This window comes from Opisthocomus hoazin, chromosome 8, assembly GCF_030867145.1.
Source record: "Opisthocomus hoazin isolate bOpiHoa1 chromosome 8, bOpiHoa1.hap1, whole genome shotgun sequence".
NCBI classification, from domain to species: Eukaryota; Metazoa; Chordata; class Aves; order Opisthocomiformes; family Opisthocomidae; genus Opisthocomus; species Opisthocomus hoazin.
The window spans coordinates 74,878,778-74,902,816 of record NC_134421.1 but is presented as its reverse complement, the minus strand read 5'-3'; the positions used below and the strand labels follow the sequence as shown (position 1 = coordinate 74,902,816).

Sequence of the window (24,039 nt, the reverse complement as noted above, 5' to 3'; positions counted from 1 at the left end):
AGACAGAGACATTATGCGGCAGAGCATGAGAGCAGCATTATGCACCGCGTGGTCTTGTGACTTTATCAGCAGTCAATCGTGGTGGTACAGTTTGGTGCTGCAGGTGTGCGGCGTTGTGATGCTGCTGTACGGTCAGCGCATTGCCCATCCCTGGGTGAAACGCAAGCGGCTCTGCTCTCTGTGGTCTCTTCATGGGTCTGCAGCTTGGTGGGTGTCACTGTTGTTGTTGCTTGCCACTTTTGCAGTGCTTGGGGGAAGTCATGCAAGTGGACTTGCTGATAGTGGTAGGACCTCATTCTCCTCAAACAAGGACTCTTCCAGATAGACCTGTCAAAGCATAGGGGCCCTGCTATAACGTGGTCATCTCTAGCTCTGTTTATTGTTTCATCACCTGTAGGGCTTCTTTGGATATATAGCCGAGACAGTGAATCTGGAGGCATTGTATGTGGTCATAGAGCCTTTCTGATGAGGTGGAGCTCAGGCAGAGACGGCACATAGCAATTCCCACCAAGGACAAGCTTCTGGAATTTATCGTGGAATTGTGGTTCCAACCTGCCACCCTTCTGTTCCTCATCAAGAAGATAAATGTTATCTCAAGCACCTAATCATTCAATTAACCCAAGTTTTGGTAGAAAAAGTGGCTCATTTTTACTGAAAAATGTTAGGCAAGACCCCTGGGAAGAGCAGAGCTAGCACGCCGGGATGGAGGCCCTCCAAGGGTAGTGAACAAACGGTGGAGGAAGGCTGGGGGTGGCAGCCTTTTCAACCACCTCAATTGCAGTTGTAAGAGGATATTTTAACAAGCCTTCTGAGTATTCCCATGTAAAATTGCACTAATGTAATTTATGGTATGAATTTTAAAGGCTGCACAAAGCAGCAAAGAGTTATTTTAGTAAGATCTTAAAGTTGGTTTGGAATAGGCTTAACAAATAGCTCTTTTATAAAAATAAATATCTTTTGGCTATTTTTCTTCTGTTTAGCAAATTTTTCTTCTCTTTTTTTTGAAGTAAACATCTGTACCATGGCAGCACATATAGATGGAGCCTTAGGTTAGAGTTCTGTGTGCAAAGCCATGTGGAAAAGCAAGATTAGAAAGGGCACTTGCCTCTCTACCTCGTAGTAAAGGTCTTACTATTATCAGTGAGTCTGTCTTGTAATGCTGATCGTTACAAGAAGTCAACAGTGGTGTGCTCCGTGTTAAAAACCCGACAGCAGTACGTGGTGTGCAAGTACTGCATCTTTGTGGTGTCCGACTCCGTTAACCAGAGGCCTCTCCCTCCTCCCTGTCAATGCTTTTCTGCTGTTGTTAAAAGCCCGCTGTGTTTTTACGTGAACTTTAGGGTATTGGACAGAGAGAAAGCAAATTATTTTTCTTAGATTATTTGTTTTCCGCTACAAGTTTTCATCCTGCCCTTCATGGGAGTATGTTACATGGTATGACTGATGCGTGTCAGTTGTGATCCTTTTTTGTACCATCTTGTCCTGGGAGAAAATAAATATACGTGTGTGCAGGACAGCATTTTATTTTGGTAACTAGTAAAGTAAAAATGTAGTAGTTCTGTATCCTTACTGTTCTGTCTTTATGTTAGCTAGCCGGGGTGATGGATGGAAGAATATTTTGCTTGTAGTTTTATATTCAAGGGGCTTAACCAAGTCTGTCTGCAATGCAGGAGGTTTGCTAAAATGAGCGTGTGCTGTCCCCAAGGTTAACCAAACGAGGAGGCCGTTGGCTTGCGCAGGCTGGGAAGGACAGCAGGACTTGCCAGATGCAGGAAACCTGGGAATGGAGTGAGCTGCTGAGGATGAAGCCAGCAGAGTCTCCTTGCAGGACACCATCTCCTTGTCGGTCCTTGTGAAAGCAGAGAAGGGGTGCAGAGAGGAAGGAAAGCATTCATTTAATACTTGGTATCCTCTTCCAGAATGCAGAAGACCCTTGGTGATCTGGACTTCAGTTATGCCAAGGCTGAGCTAGTTCGAGAACTGGCTCCTGTGCCTACGGTTCCGGACAGCACTTGGCTGGGTTTGTGGAAGCTGCCTTTTTCGTTACGTTTGCACTTAGAGCTTCCTTGCGGGCTGCGGGGAAGCCTTGCTGTTGACGCACGGAAGCCTTCGATATGGTTATTGCATCCAAGGCCATCTGTGAGTCTGCAGGTGCCTGGGCACTGGGAATTACCCCCTGGGACGCCGTGTTCCCCCCAGCTGGCCGGGGAGATCCGCAGTTGTGGCCCAGCTTCCCACGGCAGAGCCGCGTGGCGGGGGGGCCATGGTGTCGCGACCTGGTCTCCGTGACGAGGAGCGATGCTGTGAATGTGTTTCGTTCCTCCTCTGGGAATCTGGGAGCTGATGCTGACCAGGCTACTGAGCACTCCCTGTGTGCAGGGGACAGCCCTGGGAGCCAGCGGGAGGTTGGACAGGCACCGTGCAGCGGGGGTAGGAATCGCTGCGTGACGTCCCTGACACCTGGCCAGCCAGCAGTAGTGGAAACCGTCTTCTTCCCGCTGAATTCGCAGAAGTGTGGCAGGGGACATTCAGGGACAGAGGCGCAGGCTGTGCCACCGGGCAGGCGGAGGCAGACGAGCTCGTAACTCGTCCCCGCGGGGCCAGGAGGGCTTGGCAAAGTGCAGGGGGGCTGTTTGCCCCCGAAGCCTATGGTGCAGGGAGGTTTTCTGCCTTTCCGAATGCCAGGTCAGATGATGGTGCGGCCAGCGTTAACGACTGAAATAGCAGTGCCTTTGCTCCATTTGTGTGGAGCGATCGCTTTAGGCCGTAGCGATATTTGCGTGTGACAGCCAAAGCGGAGACAGCTACCGGTAACAAATCCTCCTTTGGTCCTCCACTTTCTAAAGGCAGCAATACCACAAGTTTCCACAAAGGTTCTCTATTCAGGATCCATCCCTCATTGCAGCATGTCCAGCAACCCAAAATCTTTTAGATCTTGTGGTTTGGTTTTTTGGCTTTGGCCTTCTTTGGCTTCTCAGGGACTTTTTCAATACCCTCATGCCAGATTCTTCTGAAACAGTCCTCCTCTCCATCTTTGCCAGGAGATGCCCACCTGGCCCATCAGCCAAGGCTCTCAGATGCTTACCAGGGAATCTGGTAAAACCTGAAACTAGAGAGGATGCAAACACAGGGAGGAAACACTCTCTCTCCTAAAGGTCTTAAGAGTTTTCTTGCCTACTGCTCTGTATCTCCGTTAAAGACCTGCAGGGATGCTGTGCATGGAGAGAGGAAAGGCCACTGCTGCCAGGTCAAGCCTCCTCTCTCCTAGATACTTTGAAAACCTTAATCTTTCCTTGGCTGAGAATGCTTCTATACTGAATTTTTAACCCAGAGCTTTCAAGTGTATCAGTAAAGTGATGGGACCATGGGCAGATGTCCAACTAAGACTTCAAGAGAAGGAATAAATAAATGATGGTATTTCCAGTGCTTGGTATTTAGCAAAGATAGAAAAAGCTGCAGTGCATAAGTGCTAGTCTTAATTTCTGAGCCATCATTTACAAAATCACTGGAGTAAATCTACTCTCCTTTTAGGCAGAGCAGCACTGCTGTTAGCAATGCTCTTTTATCCGCTGTGTCTCTAGGGATGAGTCTACCAGGGAGACTGCAAATAGGCCCTGGCACCAAATGCTCCTTTTTGTGTGGCCAGGTCTTCAGCAGCTTGGATAATTGCAAACACCATTTATTCTCCTTCCTCCTACAAAAATGGAGGAGGGGAACACAAACCCGTGAGGTTTCAGAAATTCAGCACTTCAGTAGCTAAAGCTTTCTTCTTCATCCAGTCCTGCGCAACACAAGTGTTCCCTTCATCCCCATCCAAAGGCAGTTTGTAACTGCTCTGCTGATTTTTGAGGCGGGGAATGCAGTATTACTGCCTCAAAGACTTTGCAGTATACATCCCTAATAAAAATGATTCATCCTCTTCTCAGTTTCCGTAACCTTTTCTTCTGCCCCTCTTGACCTGGGGGAAAAAATATCCCTGCAGAAATTATATGTGGGTCATTATCCGTGTTCCTATTCAACACAGGGAAATTAATAGTCTTATCTGCAGCCTGCTGGGTTTTCCAGAAAGCAGAGGTCTCCCCTTGCTCACAAACTATTTTTTTTAAAGGAAAGAAGTCATATAACCCCTTCCGAGCTTTCAATTCTATCAGTTCAGGAACGGGATATATCTATGTGGTAGACGAGGAGGATGACGCACGCTAGCCCAGTTCATCTGGGCCACCAAAATACCTGCGCTTGCTCTCAGTTTCTCTTTCCAGCAGGTGTTCTTTCTCTTCCCAGGACACGCAGCAGCCACGCTCTGGGATCTGTCTTGCAAGTGGTCCCCGTTAGGGGGGAAACATTCCCCTCCTTCTGCCGTGAACACAGCCCTTTCATATTCCTAATGTCAACGCTGGGTTTGCTGAAGACACGGGGTGTTGCTGCCCGGTCACACCAGGTCCCCTCACGCCGTGTCTGTGTGGGTGCTGCACGCGTGTCCTGTGCTGAACTGTGCTGAGCAGAGCGGTCCCCTTGCACGCGGGCGGTGCGTGTGGGGAGCTGGACCCCCCTGCTTGGAGCAGTGCTCTGCGGCAGAGTTAAATCCGGTTAACGGACTTCAAGTAACGCTGGATGCACCATAAAATATTCTGTGCTTTGTGGTGCCATCCTCACAGCAGAGCCAATCGTCCCAGCCTCTCCAGCCCGAAGTCTGGTATCTTCAGTTAAGCTGCTTCTGGGAGTGGATTTAAGCTGCACTGGGGCAGCTGAAGCGTGGCACGCGTTCCCCTTCCCCTGCCTCTGCTGGGGTGAGGGGGCAAAGAAGAGCCACGTCTTAAACAGTCGAGCCCAGTTTGCCATCGTTCGTGTTTTGGTGCTGCAAGATTGCTGGGAAGATGTTCTAGGACAGGTGAACGGTCTTTGAAAGCAATTAGAAGAAAAATTTCACAGTTGCTTCCTGTAGGTACATTTTAAGGGTGTAAAAAAAATAATGGAGAAGTTACCGTTATTCTAAAATTAGACCCAAGCCTGAGTGATAGTTTAGCATGTAGAAAAGAGAATGGCAGTCCTCAATATTTAACATAGGATGGCACCTGGGGAACAGCGGGAGAATGAGAGGAAATCATTGCGTTTACAAAGAAGTATTCTTGGCTGTGTGCAGCAATATGGACTGTGGCCCCAATACGAGGTGAGGACAGATAGCAGCAGGAGCAGGTAATTGGGGAGAAATACTTGCTGTGCATGACAGTGCTTTCTTTTCAGAGGGAAGAAACCCTCTGCCCCAGGCGTGGGGAGCTTGCTGCTGTCCTGCTTTGGCTGCGCCGTATCCAGACTGTGTGAGCTGTGGCATAAAGCACTCGAGGTGCCCATGTCCAGTTACTCGATTAGCAACCTGGATAACTCACCTTCGTACAGGATGTATTTTCTGTTGCTTTCTGGTTTAGTAGCTGGAAGTTACGCTTTGGTTCAGCCAGCAGTTGTGGTTAGATGGGGGAAATGCTGGATGAAACTCCAGTGGCTGTGGTTTGTGAAGGTATCATCCTGCTCAGTTTAAAATCTGCTAGTCTAGTTGCTTTAAACCTTTTTGTTTAAGCAAACTGGTGGCATCTCTTTGAATAGAATGTGCAGTTGGAGGTTAATGAAAAATGATATGTTTGCATTCAGCTGAAATTGGAGATGAAATGTCATCTTGTAATGTTTCCACCTACAGTTGAAGAACACTACCGCGAGGTTCTACTTCTGGGTGGTATTTGTCATAGGCAGGTATTTTCTACTATTGTGTCCTACAGGTCCGTATAGGAACGCTGTGTAGACAGTAACTCTCCTCTCCAGTAGCCTGCATAAAAACTTTCATATCAAGCCTTTTGTCATCTCAACTTGAACAAAATTAAATTAAGTCCTGAAGTAACACAGCTTTATTATTTTTTTTTTTTTTTAATTTAAATTTTGATATTGGAGCAGAGGGGTTGTTCCTTCTCGTGTTGGAGCACTCTCTGGGGTTTCTCACCTTCCCTCACCATGTGAATTCCCATTCTCCTGACACCCCCCAAATATGAGGGCCCTCCGCAGTTTGTTTCTTCTGGGAGGCTGCAGAGGAGCATCCACACCGAGTGACACCGTGACTGTCCTGTCAAGTCGTCTCTTTGCTGCCAGCTTCTGGGAGGTGTGTGGATAATGCCTGATCTGGAGCCGAGACGGCTGCAGTTGGTGAAAAGGGGGTTCTCGGTCCAGGTCTGGGTACGGGAGCTCAGATGTTTTATTCCACAACGCAGCCTTGTTTGGATTCATTGCTTTCACAGAAGTGACCGGCCCGAGGATTGCCAGAATACCTTGTTTGCAATCAAAACGTAGAATAGAATCATAGAATGCTTTGGGTTGGAAGGAACATTTAGAGGTCATCTAGCCCAACCCATCTGCAGCGAGCAGGGACATCTTCAACTGGATCAGGTTGCTCAGAGCCCTGTCCAACCTGGCCGTGAATGTTCCCAGGGATGGGGCATCGACCACCTCTCCAGGCAACCTGTGCCAGTGTTTCACCACCCTTATCATAAAAAATTTCTTCCTTATATCCAGTCTAAATCTCCCCTCCCTTAGTTTTAAAGCCATTGCTCCTTGTCCTATCGCAACAAGCCCTGCTGAAAAGATTTTCCCCATCTTTCCTACAGGCCCCCCCAGGCCCTGGCAGCTGCTCTCAGGTCTCCCCGCAGCCTTCTCCTCCCCAGGCTGAGCAGCCCCAGCTCTCCCAGCCTCTCCTCCCAGCAGAGGGGTTCCAGCCCTCGCATCATGGCTGGGGCCTCCTCTGGCCCCGCTCCCACAGCTCCAGCTCTGCCCTGTGCTGAGGGCTCCAGAGCTGGACGCAGGACTCCTGGGGGGTCTCAGCAGAGCGGGGCAGAGGGGCAGAATCCCCTCCCTGTCCCTGTGCCCACGCTGCTGGGGATGCAGCCCAGGGCACGGTTGGCCTTCCGGGCTGCCAGCACACACTGCTGGGTCATGTCCAGCTTCTCACCCCCCAGCACCCCCAAGTCCAGCAGGGCTGCTCTCAGTCTCCTCATCCCTCAACCTGTTGCCCCAAACCAGATGCAGGACCTTGCACTTCGCCTGGTTGAACCTCTTGAGGTTCACATGGGCCCACTTCTTGAGCTTGCCCAGGTCCCTCTGGATGGCATCCCGTCCTTCTGGTGTCTCAGCTGCACCACTCCGCTTGGTGGTGTCTTGCTGAGCACAGTTAAAACATTAGTGATGCTTTTCATCCCAAGCTGCTTTTAGCAGAATGAAGAGAAAACAGTCATAAGACAAAAACATAGAGAAAACACTCCTTGAACTGGAGTAGAAATGAACTTCTGTAGCTTTTCTGGACCTGTACCTGCTCCGTGCTCCAGCTGCCAGAGCCGAGCGCTCTTGGCTTGGAGCCCCCGTCCTGTGCTGCTCTCACCAGTGAGGCTGCTGGGTTGCAAGGGTGCCCTTTGCACAAAGAAATCCTGTGACAAGCTGTTCCAGCGCCCACCTCTGCTTCCCTACAACCCGCTGGCTAAAGGAACAGTCCCACCAGCTGCTTTTTGGACCTGGACCATCCCTCCTGCTCCTCTGAGCACCGGTGGTGCTCCCAAGGACAGCTCTCGTCTGCTGGCCCCGATTTGCTGTTGCAGGTTTTGGCTGCAGGGTTCAATCTCACGGCTGCCAGGGGTCGGGTTTGCTGGAGCAGCCGCCGTGCGCGGCTGGGTGCTGGCTGTGCCCTGCAAGCTGTTCCCACCAGAGCCGTTCAGCGGGGGCCGGGGGGAGCGCGGGGCTCAGCGCGGAGTCCACCTGCAGCTCCTGCCTGCGGCCGTTGATCAGGCGCTTACGCTGCGCAAGGTGCAGTGCTTTGTCTTGATGGTTCTCCTTCGTGCAGCTCATCTTGTGCACTTATTAGTTAATTACTTTAAGCATATATTTGGATGCACACGTTTCCAAGAATTAGCAGAGTGTAATCACTGAGATCCTAGATTAGATAATGATCAGATTAGGTTTAGTGAACAAATTGCTGGCTGCGGTTCATTCAGTGCACCTTGAGATGCCTTGTTTGGACCTTTCTCAGTCTCTGGGATTCAAGATAACATCATAGATTTTTGGATTTATTTTGGCGTATTAACTACTGAGACTAAAGGAAGATTTGAAGCCTTGTTTTCTGTGCCTTCTGCCTCTTTGAATAGTTTCTCGTTTAAGCTGAGATACTGAATAAAGACTGGTGATTTAACTGCGCGTGGAAATGGAAGTGGGTGCCTGGAGCAGGGGCTGGTGAGGATACGCTAGTTCGTATGCACACCTGAAGGCTGTAGCAGTCTGAGTCACGCCAGCCCGTGGGTAGGTGAGCACCGTCCTTCCACAGCTCAGGTCTCCCTCACACCCATCAGGGCAGGACAGAAACCCGTGTTCTGTGTCGGCACCATGGCTCCCGCCCAAGGAAGGTCCTCCACGCTTGTCCACGCAAGGACACGGTGGGGTCCCGCAGGTGCAGGCCGGTGAGCTGCCCTTCTGCTCTGCCACCCTGCCAAGGCAGCGTTCGGCCGGCCGTTGGACGCGGAGGTCCGGTCGTGAGGAGAGCGTGTAGCAGCTCCTGCTGGAGGAGACTTTGCCTGTCCGGCACGGAGCTGACGTTCTGCCTCTGGGAGCTGCACGCGCGGGCAGAGAGCAGCAGATGTGCATCAGGGCTCCTGCTCCCACCTGCAGAACAAAAGCAGAGGGTGGCTGGGGGCCGCTGGCGGAGCGCTGTTGGAGGGGATTTCCATGTTCTTCCATCGTCTGCTCAAATTATGTCCCTCGGTGGAGGAAGTCCTTCGTGCTGGGCGGTCCTGGGAGTCGGGACTGTTTGCTGGTCGGAGCTGGGACTGAGCCAGCTGGTGCAGGCTCTGCTGCGGGGTGAGCCAGGCTCCTCAGAGGCGAGGGGGGTCCCGCAGGCGCAGGGACCTTCCTCCGGTTTGGGGTGAGCGTTCCACGTTTGGGGCTTGCTGCTGGTGACGTGAGGTGGGGAGGGCCGGCTGCGGGATGGCCGTGCGCAGAGGGGCTCAGGACAACTCTGGGGATGCTGGTGGTGGTGCTGGGGTCCGTAGCTGTGCCTCCCCCCCCCGAACAGCAGCCCCTTCTCCATGCCTTGCTGCAGGGAGAAACAGAGCGAGGACACCGGTTTTCAGCCCCTGCTCCTTCTCCCCTTTGTGTGGGTGATGTGCCCAGCTGTGTGCTCTCCTGCAGCGGGAGAGCCAGCAACGGCGTTCCTGCCACGCGTGGAGCTGCCCAGGCTTCCCTTCCCGCTCTCCTCCGCGGGGCTCTCGCCCGCACCCAGAAGAAACCGATGGGCAGCCTCTAGCCCGCTCAGACCACGTGCGCGCGGTGTTTGGGAGGACCACCGGTGTCTGAGCCGGGCTGGGAGCGGACGAGGGGCTTGGTGCCGCTCCCTCGAGGGCGCGGGGAGGGCCCCGCGTTGCCGGGCGCAGACGTGGCCGTTCTCACCCGTCTCTGCCGGGGCTCTGCAGAGTGTCCCCTGACCGCGGCGGCTCAGCTGGAGCTCAGCGCCGAGATGATCAAGGCACTGCGCAACGGGGGAGCGCACCTGGATTTCCGGACGCGGGAGGGAATGACAGCTCTTCACAAGGCCGTCCGGTGCCGCAACCACGCGGCGCTGCTGGTGAGTCGGGGGACCCTCGCGGGGGGCTCTCCCTCCCCTCTGCCCCGCGCCCCAGCACCGGCTCCTCCTCCCACCCTGCCCAGGCTGCTGGCGGGGTCGTGTCCTCCCTGCGCCAAAGCATTTCTGGCGTTGCTGTCGGGGAGCACGGCCCGTTGTGGAAGTGTGGCACTGAGAACGTGAGCCCTGGGGGGACGAGGGGGTGAGCACTGCCTGCTGCGTGGCCGAGCATCCCCGGACGCTCTGTGGGGCAGGTTTCCCCACCGCGCGGCCGCCCGAAGGCGCAGAGCGAGGCGGGCGCTTCTCTTGCAGACGCTGCTGGACCTGGGTGCCTCCCCGGACTACAAGGACAGCCGGGGGCTGACGCCCCTGTACCACAGTGCCATGGTGGGGGGGGATCCCTACTGCTGCGAGCTCCTGCTGCACGACTACGCCCGGCTCGGCTGCGTGGACGAGAACGGCTGGCAGGAGATCCACCAGGTGGGATGGATGGTGGGACGGGATCCCGATGGGGTGACTGCTGTCCCGCTGCCGATGGAGGGATCGTCCCGTCCCCTCGGGTGCTGTAGGGACGCGGTGTCCGAGACACTGCTTGGCAGGGGTGGCTGGCACAGGGGTCCAGGCTCCTGTGTGGAGGATGTGCATGCAGTGTTCCAGTTCCAGCTCCCATCCCAGGCCAGTGCTCAGGCTGTTTTCTTCTGGCCTCGCTCGCTAGTGTCTGGGATCCTCCCTAGATCATGACTGGCTTGTAAGATAGTGCTTTGGGATCTTGGCCCAACACCTGAGGCATCCTGGTTCCAAACCACAGCTGTATCTGTCCCTGTTTTACACATTGACAAGTAGATTTGGCATAGGGAAGACATGGGCTAGGGGTCAGGGGACCTGAGACAGCTTTGTGCTTCAAGACCAAGACCCTCTGGGAGAAGGGAGGATGCACTGGCATCCCAGAGTACTCTTGGACCATTGGGAGAGCAGGTTGTCCTTGCGCCCACGGGCTCCCAAAGCACCCAGCTGTCAGAGCCCTGCAAGGTGGATGAGTACTGGCACAGCTAAGGATGAGACTGAACAAACAAGACGCGTGTTTGTGACCTCGATTTACTGAATATGACTGTCCTCCTTCCTGCCTCCATCCTGCATTGCCTTGGGAGGACTTTGAGGACTGATGGTCCCAGGATGGACCAAACACAGAAGAAAATACCACACCAGTTGATTAGAGATGTGAGGCCGTTCTCCTCCTCCTTTTTGCCTGCTTGTACTTCAGGGCTTCTTTATGCTGGATAATGATGCTGAGACAGCAAACAGTCTGGAGGAGGCCCTGGTACCAGTGTGACAGTGATCAAAAATTTGCAATTGACTCAGAGGTGATTTGTCTGATAAGTATTCAGGTGTGTGTTGCTGTAAGGAGCAGCAGTGTGCCTGCGTGCATGTTAATGGGACTTTGCCGTTACAGGTCCAGCCTGATTCAACTTTTCTGTCTTGGATGAATCCAGCAGAGGATGTCACACAGTTTGTCATCTTCCCACTGCTCCCTGATTTTCTGTTTTTGTTTTTCTGTTTTGTGTTTCGAGCAGGCATGTCGCTATGGCCATGTTCAGCACCTGGAGCATCTTCTCTTCTATGGAGCTGATATGACTGCACAGAACGCCTCAGGAAACACCGCTCTGCATATTTGTGCTCTCTATAACCAGGTACATCTGCGTGATTCAGGGCGTGACTACAAGAAAGTGTAATGGGGCACCAGCCTGCCTGAGACAGAGAGCACAACATTGGGCTGGAGCACCTTCTCACTGCTGTTACTGTTCCCAGACCAGAAAGGTTCTTCTGAATTGTATCCACGCTCTGTCCTGGGATGAGGCTGTTTCTGTTTGTAGCACCAGCCCGATTCTGGATTTCTCAAGAGGCAGGTGGCCAGAGAAGAGTCCATGGCTTAATCTGTTCCCATTCCCGAGATGTTTTTGCTGATTCACTGCATAACATGTTCTGTAGTTCTTCCTCTGGTTCCTGTTCCTACTTCGCAGCAAGCTCCCATTACTGGTTGGGAGGGAGCAGCTTGCGTGGGTGGAGGGTGCTAATTTGGCCCAGGTGCTCACATTTAATTTAAGGTGGGCTCAGTCTGTGGCTTTCACCCTGCTCTGGGGAAGGTGTGGGAACAGGGGTCCTGTCCTTCTTGCAAGTGGTTCTGAGTCTTACTACTGATCTATGAATTTTGAAGAGGACTCTCCAGGTAATGTAGGGCAGCATTTTTTTTTATTTTCTGTGTGGTCATTAACCTCAATTCAGGAGAAATTGAGGGTGGTGGAAGAGCCCTCTCTGATCTTGTACACCCACTGTTCTCCTTCTGAGATGTGGAGGGCAGTATCTGAGGATTTCTTCTGTAGATCTTCTTCCTTCCTAGAGATTTTTATACATTATATTAGGTGGTTTTTGATTATAAATGGAAATTTTAGTTTGTGAGCTGTCCATACTTTAAAAATTGAACACTGTTATGTTTTGCCATAGACAGTGGTACGTGGATTTGTGCCTTGTGAGGTGGTAGGTGCGTACTGCACAACAAGGACTCTTGTCCCTAGGCACCTGTCCACTGGGGTGGCTGGATAGAGCGGTGTTAAAGAGTACAGGGGTTGTATACAGGTTGAGTTAGCGTCATGTAGAAGCACAGAGCATGAAAAACAATAAAAGGCTTTAGGAAATAGCAATACCTGGAAAAGTGTGGTGGCCACTGTGCCTGCAGCTGTGCTCTTGGGCTGGTGTTTGGGCATGGCTGTGGTACCAGTGCCCCAGAGCCGCACACAGGCGGGTGGACTTGGGCAGCTTGGGGTTGGGGGTGACCAATTTGTAGGGGCTGAGCCTCCTTCCTTGCTCTCGTTGAAGGAGGCTTTCTGAGCGCAATGAAACCACGTGCTTTACTTCTTCGTTGTCTGCAGTGCTAATTGGTCTCTTCCCCTTTCCCCCTTGCTTGCTTTCACAGGAGAGCTGCGCTCGGGTTCTGCTCTTCCGCGGTGCGAGCAAAGAGATTCGCAACTACAACAGCCAGACAGCGTTTCAGGTGAGGCGGCGAGCTCCGGGCCCTGTTCCTCCCGCGGAGCTCCTCGGGGGCCTGGCGAGGGCAGCTTTATGGACAGAGCCATCGGTTCAGGATGTCTGTGCTGACACTGGAGTGGGAGGGAGGAAAGAGAATGCGTGGTACACATGGAAGGGGCTGTGAAAGTGGTGTCTTATGGTGGGAGACTGAAAGAGCTTGGCTCGTCTGGTCGTGTATAATGGAGGTGGAAAGGAGAACTTATTGTCTGTAGAAATGTTGTAGTAAACATTAGAGAAGGAGCAGAATCCTTAGAACTAAAGGACAGCATTGCCACAGAAATAAATGCACCTAAACTTGCTGTTAATAAACTTAAACTGCAAGTTAGCAGACCTCTAGCCCCAAGAGGAGTGAAACCCTGGAAGAGCTTTGCAGTATGCTGGGCGACACAGGTGGGAAAGGGAAAACGGTCGTTCCGCAGCGCGACTCCTTCCATAAGTTTGCACATCATGGGAGATGACTGCCTGCAGGCTGCAGTTTGTCCCGCCCAAGGTCTGCTTTGCCCTTTTTCTTTTTGAAGTTTTTGAACTTGGAATAGCCATTCTGTCTATGCTTTTTTTGAAGCACAGTCATTTGCCTGACGACCTTTCAGAAATGTTGTGACTCAGTGTCCAGCTAATACTGATCTTCAGATGTCCCTTGAGAGCAGCCTGTTGGCACCTTACTCATATGCTAGCTTGGGGAGCTCGCTAATTATTCGCCCTTTAGAAATGCCTTTTCTCACTTCTCTGTCAACGTTGTTTATAGCAGCTTTAGGCTGCAGAGTCTCAAGTGTGACCACGATGGTGTCACACAGTCACTGTGAACGCCATGCGTGACGCCTGGGAGCAAGCAGCCTTAGCACAGATGCGGCTGCTCTCGTGGCACGCGTGCGGCTGCCGTCGGAGCGGCGGCACGTCCCGGGGAAAGCTGGCAGGGAATTGCTGGGCAGGTGCCCTGCGCACGCTGGAAAGCTGCCACGCTGGGTTGTGCTACGCCAGTGTTGCCTCCCGTGCAGAAGAAGTGGGTGTCTGGTGAGCCTCGTGTGTCCCGAGGCACTGAGTTCACTGAAAAGGCACCAAATCCCTGTGCAGCGTGTGCCATGGTCACCGGGGAGCCCAAACGCTCTCCCACCTGCTCTGGCCTGACCACTCTCTGGCAGCCGTGGTGAACCGGCTGCAGTGGTGCTGTGCCTGCAGGAGGACATCTCCTTTAAATTTAGAGTAGGTTTTAATGCAGATTAAGCATACTGTCCTAAAAAGAGCTTGTAGAACTCGTGTGTGTACTTACCATGGTTGCATATAGGAACCGTGTGGAGATAATCCGTTACGAATCACTTGTGGGTGTGGTGTGAGGAACTGAAAACACCCGTGTAGCTTCAGGAGATGGATGCGTAGCTTATAGTCTTGTGTAAGAGTAGTTTCTTAGTAAGACTGAGACCACGTTGCTTACAAGCTGTGCTCCGTGTTGGCTTGCTGATGAGAGGAAGGAGGGCCTGGAAGGTCAAACTGAGCATCCGCTTGGTCGGGCTGGTGTTCCGTCACATGCAGGAACTTGAGGCTTACGCCATGCAGTTAATTACCCTGTTAAGTGATGGTTGTCTGGTTGTAGCTGGGAGTGTCCTTTGAGTGATGAAGTACAGGTGCCTCTCTGCAGAGGAGGAGAGGCTTGTTCTCCCCTCTGCGGTGGCCTGGGGAGTGTGGGGTGACCGGCTCCAGTGGGGTGAGCACGAGTGCCACCACAGCTTTGCTCCGAGGGACTGGTGGGACCTTGCCAACAACAGCAAAAGCTGAAGGATGCCTGAGCTCAGCTCTCGGTGAGTAGCCCTGTTCTCCGTGAATCCTCCTTAGTTCAGACCTTCCTCTGTCTGCTCCATGTTATCTCCTACCTTAGGAGGTGGGGCTGTGAGAGGGCTTCAGGTAGCAAGGTCTGCTTTGCTCAGAGGCTGCTGCTCTCCAGGGAGCTTTGCTCTGGGGACTGATGATACTCCCATCTGACTGCTCTCTGGTTTAATGTAAAAATATTTATTTCCAGGGAAGGGCTTCTTGCAGGAAACTGCTGCCTCCCTTTTAAGATGAGCTGAACTTTAGGAAGCAAGAGATGGAGAAAGGGCAATCTTCTTGCTTTGGATGTTTGCAGGAGATGGGGTGGTGTAGCAGGTGGTGGAGGGAGGCAAATGGCTCCTGCTCTGATTTTGCTCGTGTCCTGGAGAATCTTAATGAGGGAAAAACAGTGTTTGTCTCTTCCTTTTTGAAGTGGTACCACTAATTGGAAGTTTCTGTTCCAGAGAACGAAAACTGTGGTTGGTAATCCAATCAGTTTGTTTACTGGCAAATCCAAACCAGTCTGATATTAGTGTGATGTGCTCCCTTCGGTTCCCAGGTTTCAAAGAAGTTCTCTGACTCCCTGCTTGGATTGCTTGCTCGAGACTTCAGCATGTTGCTAAGTCTCTGTCCACTGCGAAGTCTGGGGCTTTCTCGTGTGTTGTCTTCGCGTGGCTGTGGTAATCAGGTGCTGCCTGTCTACGACGGAGTTTCAGCACGGCAGAGGAGAGCGGAGCCTGTGCGAGGGAGCACGCGCTGCGCCGGCAGTTCTGCGGCTGCTGGGAGCTCTGGTCAGTTTACTGCACACACCTCCTGCTGATTTGATTGCTGCTGTTAATCAGATAGCTTGGTGTCAGTGGCCTGAGATGACTCGAGATAGCAGTGAGTAATTTAGAGGGTTTGGAAGTTGTAATCTGCCTGGTTATCTTCCCTGAGGCACATCAGTGTGCTCGTTGCCCCGGCGTGGCATGCCGCCTCTCGCTGGGTTGAGTTCCTTCTGCCCCGGCTCGTGGAGTGCAGTGCAAGGCCTGTGTGGTGGGACAACAGCCGTGCCGGGTGTGTGGTGGGACACCCGTGCCAGGAGCTGTCTCACTGCTTCGTGCCTGATAGCAGGCTTTGGGGAGGAGTGCGAGAGCAGGGTGAACTTGGGGTAAGAGTTTTCCCAGAGTGTCTTCCCAGCTTCTGGCAATCTGCATCTCTGTTTTCCTGAGCCAGGGTTGTACCTACATCTGTCTTCAGTTGCCCTTAGCTAGCTTTTCATCCATAAATTGTCGAAGAGAGTTCCCTGAGTGGATGTAGTTCTTCCCAAAGCTCCCCAGTCTCATCCAAATACGTTCTTATCGCAGAAGGATGAAGACATCATTTTTCAGGTAGGATATTGCACACTCAAAATGCACTGGGTGAAAAGAAAATTGGGGTTTTGTTTGTCTTTTTTTTTTTTCCCTTCCAGCTGCTTTAGCAGTACCATTGATCAGAAGCAAAGTGCTGCCAAAGCACTAGCTGTCTCAAACCTCCCATCTGCCTTACGGTGCTCGCTGACTGGACTTGGGGTGTTGGCCACTGGAGCATGTCATGGGTTGGGAGCCTGCAATGGGACGGACAGACACTCAGGTCAGGACTGTGAAAACAGGTGGTTGCTGTTGTTGATGTGGTGAACCCACCACCCTGTTTAACCAGCAGGAAGGCACCCAGCGGAGGACTGGAACATGTGGACAGGCACATTGGTAGGCAGTTGTACAAACACGGTGAATGGTGGCTGAGTCGGTCAGTAGTGTCCTCCCTCCCACCAGTGATTTGTGCTGGAACCCAGGAAGCTGAGATCCTGTATTCATGACTTTAAGTTCAGGATGGCAACATTAGGCAATGTTTTGGCTCTTAGGATGAAGACTTGTCTGTAGGTCTTGTTCTTCAAGAGGTGCTTTTTTATATTGTGGTAACTTTTTATCCACCCTCACTGCTTCAGTCTCTCTCTTGCATGGGACTATTGATAGCTCAAAGACCTCCAGGTCGGCTTGTCTACAGTTTCTTGGAGTTTTATGAAAGTATTAAGTGCTAACTGCTCTTCATCTGCAGTATTTTGAGTTTCTCTTTTCCCTTTCCTTAATGTCAGGTTGACAGAGTGATTGCAAAAGAGAAAACCTTTCAAATTCTGTGAATGACCGTGTCCCTCTCTGAGCATGCAAATCACATGATTTGAATTGGAAATTAAATCATTTACCTTTGCAAGCTGAACTTCATCAGAATGATGATCCACACCTGGTGCTGTAGACAGACCCTGTGGAACAGCCTTCCTGTGTCACACTGGGCTTCCACCTCCAGCTGATGAGAAGTGGTTTGAGGAGGTCTTCCTTAACAAGTGGGTGAGGAGAAGGAGATACCTCTGCTTTTGCAAAAGTCACTGTCATCATGACTCTAATCCAGCTTGCCATCTACCAAGACCTCCAGGGCCTTTTCTGCTGAACTACTCCCCAGTCTGTGTCATTGTCAGAGCTGCTTCTTTCCCAGATGCAGGGCTCTGCATGTGTCCTTTTTCAGTTTCGTGGGGGTCCTGCTCACCTATTCCTCCAGCAGTCCAGGTCCTTCTGCCCTTGTGGATGTTGACCATTTACCCCAGTTTGGTGTCACCTGCAAACGTGACCTCTGTGATGCTCCACCTGTTGCTGGCCAGTGGGTAGAGAATGGCCCCTTTACATACTGAAACACTGCAGTAAGGTCTCCCCGCAGCCTTCTCTTCCCCAGGCTGAGCAGCCCCAGCCTCTCCTCCCAGCAGAGGGGTTCCAGCCCTCGGATCATGGCTGGGGCCTCCTCTGGCCCCGCTCCCACAGCTCCAGCTCTGTCCTGTGCTGAGGGCTCCAGAGCTGGGTGCAGGGCTCCTGGGGGGTCTCAGCAGCGCAGAGGGGCAGAATCCCCCCCCGTCCCTGTGCCCACGCTGCTGGGAATGCAGCCCAGAGCACGGTTGGCCTGCTGGGCTGCCAGCACACACTGCTGGGTCATGTCCAGTCTCTCATCCCTCAGCATGCCCAGGTCCTTCTCGGCAGGAGCCTGAGCTCCTATGGTAGTTCAAAGGGAAACAAATAAGGTATTGGAGTGTTTGCTTCTAAGAAGCATCAGTTCACAATGCTGACTTCCTAGTTTTCTTTCCCAAGCCTTATATCTCTAGCATGGAGTCTAAACTTGGTGTTCTTGATATCAAGATGGATCTTTCTTATCTGGAAAGTTTTGGAGGTTACTTACGCTGCGCCTGTATGTTCCTGGAACGTCTATGGGTCAACCACGATGGCCATGTGACAGACCTTGCTGTAACTGGCTGTAGTGAAGGCTCCAGCCCCGGCCAGAGGAGTGCTTTCAGTGCCCAAGTGACTTCAGGATCACTTGTTGAATATGTCCACCCTAAATGTTTCTGGTGTGGACACCTAGAGCCTGGCCCCTGCCTTCCCTAGGTACTGTATACTGCAGCGTCTCAGAGCTGAAGTGGTGCTGGTGGAGCAGTTTTGCAGCTGGTGCATGCAGGAGGGACTTCAGGACCCCTCTGCAGTGAGGGTGCAGCTCCCTTGGTGTCACTTGCAGCAGACGTGTACGTGCAGGCTGGGTGACAAGCTGTGGTTTCTCAAGCAGCCTTGGCCACGTGCTGGCTTATTGTGTGGCTGCCTTTCCTAGAGCCCGCTGAGGCACTGACTTCTTCCTCTGAGGTGGAAGAGGATCTGAAGTGGCGGCAGGCATGCTGTGCCTTTTGGGCTCAGTCTTGGAAGGAGAGGGATGATGACAACGAACTTGAGCTCCTGTGGTAGTGCAAAGGGAAAACGAAGGGGGTATCGGTGTGTTTCTAGTGCACATCTGTGTTGACGTGGGTGTACAGTCACTGGTAAGTCATCTGTCCTTCTGCATGTGTTCTGCCAACCCTCCTTTCCCAGCAGTAGCAGAAGGTACTTTGCTGCACCTTTGCTGTACTTTTTCTGGACAGAGGCCTCATTTATTTTTCCACAAATCACATTGCTTGGCCAAAGTCAAAGGTGGCTTTTCCCTTGTGTCCTCAGCAACGTTTCTGATGTCCAGACTGTGGCCTGCAGGCCTGATCCATCTGAGGCCCCAGTGCTGTTGGTGCCTGAGTGCTGCTTGTAGTGCCAAAATCATGCCATGTAAGAAAAATTACCTGGAAAACACAGCTTGGTTGTATGGTGTCACCGTTTGTCTCTATTTGATTTCCGCTCTGCTTTGGACCGTTTACTTACCCAAGGCATACACTGTAAAATTATTATAAATATGTGAGCTTGTCATAAATGTAGCTTTTACAGCCAATAAAGATGGTGATGAGGATCTATCAAAATGTGAACTCGGCACTGGGAGTTGTGATTATCGAGAGATAATGATTCAGTGTTATTGAGGAAAAAGAAACGCTCATCACTTTGTTCGTATTGATCTCAAGGTTTGCTTATGTGCGTGAGCAGGGGACTGGTAACAAGCTGAAACCAAACGGAGATTGTGATTTCCTTCCCATCGAACTCGTATGCTGACAGCGATGGCATCGCTGTGTTAGCTCGTCTCAGGCGTGGCTGATGTAGGTTTGAGAAGTGCAGACAGGTTTCTTAATGATCAGTAAATGTCAATTTTGTGCAAATTTCTTTGTCCTCATGATAGTCATGGTTGAACCTTTCCGTTTATACATACACAGGATTATCATATGCAGAATATAAAAATAGTATGCAAGTAGTTGTTTCAAACCTCTTCGAATTTCACTGAAGTTTAATAATCAGAGTTGCTACTTTTCTGTCAAAGTTGTCTGTCCTTTTGATTGCCGCATTCTTGTGATTTTCCCCCTCCCCCAGCCTCCCAGGCTAAATTATTCTAAACAGGTTTTTGTGGGGGGTGGGTTTTTTGGTGTGGATTTCTTTTTTTTGGTAGGTAATCATGCTGTAAGTGATGTGTAAGTGGTTGTGGTGCACTCAGACACTTGTGCCAGCATCTGTGAGTGGTAAGACTGACCATGCCCATGAAACTCCAGTGTCAGAGGTTTTGGTCAGCCTTTGACTTGGCTACGAGCACTTCAGACAAGTTTCAGCTTGACGTAAGGAAGCGATTGCCTGAATCGGGGGTATACGTGGGGAGATCACCTCCCTGCAGAGCCGAGGTGGTGCTTGGGGTTGGTGATGGTCGGCTGCAGGGCAGGGTTTGTGCTGGCTGGCAGAGATGCCCACGGTGCCACCGGGCAGCACCATCTCGCGTGGGGAGCCCAGGTCCCGGTCTGTGCGTGGGTGCGATTCATCCCTCAAACACATTGCAGAGCAGGACATGTGTCTCAGTATCACAGCTTGATTTCTTCCCCAGCACGTGGGTGATGAGGTAGCTCTGATAGCTTCACATGTAAAATTAATAGCATCATAAAGCTGCAGAATCGGGGGGGGATGCCAGTGTGCGGTGCCAGCCCGGGAGGGAGCAGTGCCTGTCGGCACGGGCTGCTCAGGGCTGTGGCCGGGCGAGGGCTGAGCGTCTCCAACACCACAGACCCCACGGCCTCTCAGGGTCCTGGTCGGAGTCTGACCTACCTCCGGTGAGGGCTTTTTCTGCCACAGAGGGAGGATGTCCCTGGCCACAGCTTGTGCCTCTCGTCCCATCCTGGCACCCCCAAGAAGAGCCTGGCTCCGTCCCCTCTGCCCACCCCATCAGTCGGCTGCAGTAGGGTCTCCTCTTTGTCTTCTCCTCTCCAGGCTGAGCAAAGCCCATGCTCAGCCTCTCCTCCAACCTCCTGCGCTCCATCCCCGACCGTCCCAAGGCCCCACTGGACCAGTCACACCGCCACAACGTCCATCCTGCGCTGGGGAGCCCAGCCTGGCCCCAGCACCCCGATGGGTCTCGCCAGCACAGAGCAGAGGGCAGCAACCCCTGCCCTCACCCACGGCAGCTCTCATAGAATCATAGGTTGGAAAAGACCTCTAAGATCATCAAATCCAATTGTCAACCCAACACCACCATGTCTACTAAACCATATCCCGAAGTGCCACATCCACATGTTTTTTTAACCCCTCCAGGGATGGTGACTCAGCCACCTCCCTGGGCAGCCTGACCACTCTTTCAGTAAAGAAATTTTTCCCAATATCCAATCTAAACCTCCCCTGACACAACTTGAGGCCATTGCCTCTCATCCTATCGCTCATTACTTGGGAGAAGAGACCAGCACCCACCTCACTACAACCTCCTCTCAGGTAGTTGTAGAGAGCTATAAGGTCCCCCCTTCTCTTCCCGCGGGCCAGCACCGCCTGCGAGGTGCTCGGCCTCCATGGCCCAAGGGCGCTGCCGGGTCCGAGGGGTCCCGGGATCCCCTGGGCCTTTTCGGGGAAGCCAGTCGCCCCGTCCTGCCCTGCTGCATGGGGCTGCTGCAGCCCCGGGGCAGCACCTGACACTGGCCCCAGCTGAGCCCCACCAGTCCCCGTCGGCCATTTCTCCAGCCTGGGCAGTTCCCGCAGGCGAGCAGCCCTGTCCTCCCACCCGTCGGCCGCTCCCGAGGCCGGCGACAGGGAGCTCCCGCCATCGCCCCGGCAGTCAGTGAAGGCACCAAAAGGGACCGGCCCCATGTCCACCCCTGAGGAACGGGCTCGTAACCATCCGCCAGCTGGACTCCGCGTGGCCCATCACCGCCCTTGGAGCCTGGTGGTCTGGCCAGCTTTCCACCCACCTCGTGGTCCACCTGCCCAAACCATCCCTGTCCTGTTTAGCAGTAAGGATGCTATGGGAGACCACACCGAAGATCAGGGCTGACAACTTTTCCTGCACTCCCCATGTTCAGAGCCAGCCCACCCTCTCGAGAAGGCGAACTGAGAAGAAACCCAAGAGATTATTTCTGGGCTCTTCCGCCCTCCCTCCAGGATCAGCCCTGAAAGTTTTATGCCTGGTTCTTGCTCGCCAGCCCCCCTGTGCTGGGCACTGGCTGCAGCCCCCCAAGTCTGCTCCTGTGCTTGGAGCTGTCCGTGCTCTCAGAAAGTGTTTTCTGATATCTAACCTGAATCTTTCGTTCTGAATTTCAAGCCCGTTACTTTTCCATGGTTATTGAGAACAGATTATTTTTGTCCTCGCTGCAGCTGCCTGCTTTCTGCTTTTACAGTTGAATCACCCCTTCACCACCCGATGTTCTGTTCTCTGGGCTCAATATCCCAGAGCATGCAAGTTTTCCTGCAGAGACCTTGAAAGCATAATCCGATCATTACTATTGATTTACTCTGGATTCTCCCCATATCTTTTATTTAACTCTGTTCCTAAAAGTAGCCTTCTCCAGCTGAAACCCAACCTGTTCCGCACAGAGCGGAGGGGCTACATTACACGTGCTAGAGGTGAGGCTGCTAATTGTAAATCCTGGTATGTTTTCCTTTTTATGCCACAGCGTGACTTTGTTGACTCATTTTCAGCTTGTGATCCTGCAGTGCTCAGATCTTCCCCAGCAGGACTGCTGCCTGCTGGCTCCTCGCCTGCGTTTGTGCCTGGTGCCGCGGGCTGGCTGAGCTGTCCGGACCAGGGAGACCCGGGGATGCCTCTCCTCCAGCCCCCCTGCTCTGACGAGCCAGCCCCACGGCTGCTGAGGCTGCTCAGGGCCTTTCCTGGGTGGTCCCCACGCCTGGAGCGCTCCCACCTCAGGGCTTGTTCCCGTACTCGGCTCTTCTCCTGGTGAAGGGCCTTTTCATTATGCCCGGACAAAATTTCCCCCATTGCACCTTGTGCCTGTTGGCTCTCGAAGTTTGTGCACCTTGGAGAAGAGGCTGGCTCCGTCTTCTGTAATCCCCGTACATAAACTCATTACATTTGTCTCTATTGACTGTATCTTCCCACCCCCGCCTGTTTCTTGAGCTTCCAACAATCATTTCAGTTCTAATCCTCTAATGACTTTGCATCTCCTTCCAGCTTGGTCTCATCTAGGAATTTAATAAGCATATTCTGCACTCCATCATCCAGGCTGCTAATGAAAAAATTGAATACTCCTGAACCTGGGGTAGGGTCCTGTGAAATCCATTTAGCATACATTTTTAGTCTGACAGTCAGTCATGAATTAGTTTTCTGATCAGTTTTCCATCACTTGGCAGGAGTTTCAGCTAGATTTAATTTCTGTTGTTTCTGAGAATGTCACGTAAGGCTGTCAAAATTTTTGCGGAAGGCAGCAATCTGATGTCTTCAGTTTCTTTGCTCTTCACAAAGCCTGGCCTGCTATGCTCTCCTAGAAGTAACTTGGGTCCTTGAAGTTTGGATTGCCTTTACAAATTGCTGTTGTCCATCATCTCTGCTTACAAACTATTTGCTTTGCCCAGCTGTTTTCTGGACAATAAAATGAAGTTGCCTGGTCTATAGTTCAATGTTCCTCTCCTCGCGCCGCGTGTTTAAAGCCGGCTGTAACCTCCCTGTGTTTCCGGGCGTCTGAGGCCCGTCGCGGGTGATCAGAGCTCACCACCAATGCCCGCGATCGCTCCTAGCAGGCTTTTGGCAGTGTGGCTCCGCTCGCGGTCCGCCGGTCTCTGGTGCTTTGTCAGAAAGCGAAGGCAGTTCTTAAACCGGTTGCAGAACCCGGCACAAAGGCAGAGAATGCCCCAAACTGTGTGTCAGCGTTGTGGGGCCCATCCCCTCTGCTGACTTGGTGATGCCTGCTGCGTGGTCGCAGCCAGCCGTGCAGTGAAAAGCTCAAGGCAGGAGACCGCGAAGGCTCCGGCGGTCGTGGGGCTGAAGCTGTCCCTGCCGCCGCGCTGGCTCGCGTTGAGACGCGCGGTCCTGCCCTGTCCCGTTCTGTACCTCCACCTTCCTCAGCCTCTCTGGCGTCCTCACGACACGTGGGATGGTCCTCCTGAAATCCGTCCAGGCTCACACTTTGGTGTTATCTGAACACACCCCTTGTATCAGCTTTTGGGTACGATACAAGCAGGTTGCTAGATGTCTTTTCTTCAAGGATTTGTATCTTGTTGCTTTAAAATAGACTTCGTGGTCTGGACTCTGCAATTTGCAGTCATGTTGCCCAGGCAACAGAATAATCTCAAATGGAGTGATTTTGCTAAAGAATGTCTTCAGTTAACTGTGATTTTTTTCTAATTTAAATTAAATTTTAGCTGACAGTGTTTGGATTTCTAGCTTATTGATGACATCATACCTTGTGATGTCATGGAAATTAGTAAATTTAATTCTACTTATGTAGATTGTAAGTGTTCGTTTTTAAGAGTACTTGGAAGGAAATAGTAAAGCTAGTGGGTATTTTACAGTTTAGTTAGCTTAGCTGTAAACTCTTGCTAGCTAGCTGCCATTGTTCCTCAACATGTGTAAAATGCAGAAACAACATCTGCTGTTTGAAGTGTTTTAAAGACTTAGTCCTAGCTAATGCCAGAAATTTTAGCTGATGTGAGAATGTCTGTAGCATTATTTTTATTAATAAGCTCCATATTTTTCTTGTCGTCGCTACAATGGTAACCTTGTCCTCCTCCATCTGTTCTCTCGTGTCAAACACTTGGATTGTAAAGGTCGTGGGTTTTTGTAAGTGTGTGCAGAGCCTACTGATTCTGCTTTCT

At 52.1% G+C, this 24,039-nt stretch overlaps 1 protein-coding gene across 1 annotated transcript in view; it reads left to right on the top strand.

Annotated features, from left to right (window-relative positions):
* SHANK3 (SH3 and multiple ankyrin repeat domains 3) overlaps nucleotides 1-24,039 on the top strand; it is a 386,587-nt gene that overhangs the window by 89,163 nt on the left and 273,385 nt on the right. Inside the window, exons 7-10 of the mRNA XM_075428667.1 lie at nucleotides 9,486-9,637; nucleotides 9,947-10,114; nucleotides 11,206-11,322; nucleotides 12,603-12,680. Of these exons, the coding sequence (XP_075284782.1) occupies nucleotides 9,486-9,637; nucleotides 9,947-10,114; nucleotides 11,206-11,322; nucleotides 12,603-12,680 (515 nt within the window). The remainder of the gene's footprint in view (nucleotides 1-9,485; nucleotides 9,638-9,946; nucleotides 10,115-11,205; nucleotides 11,323-12,602; nucleotides 12,681-24,039) is intronic.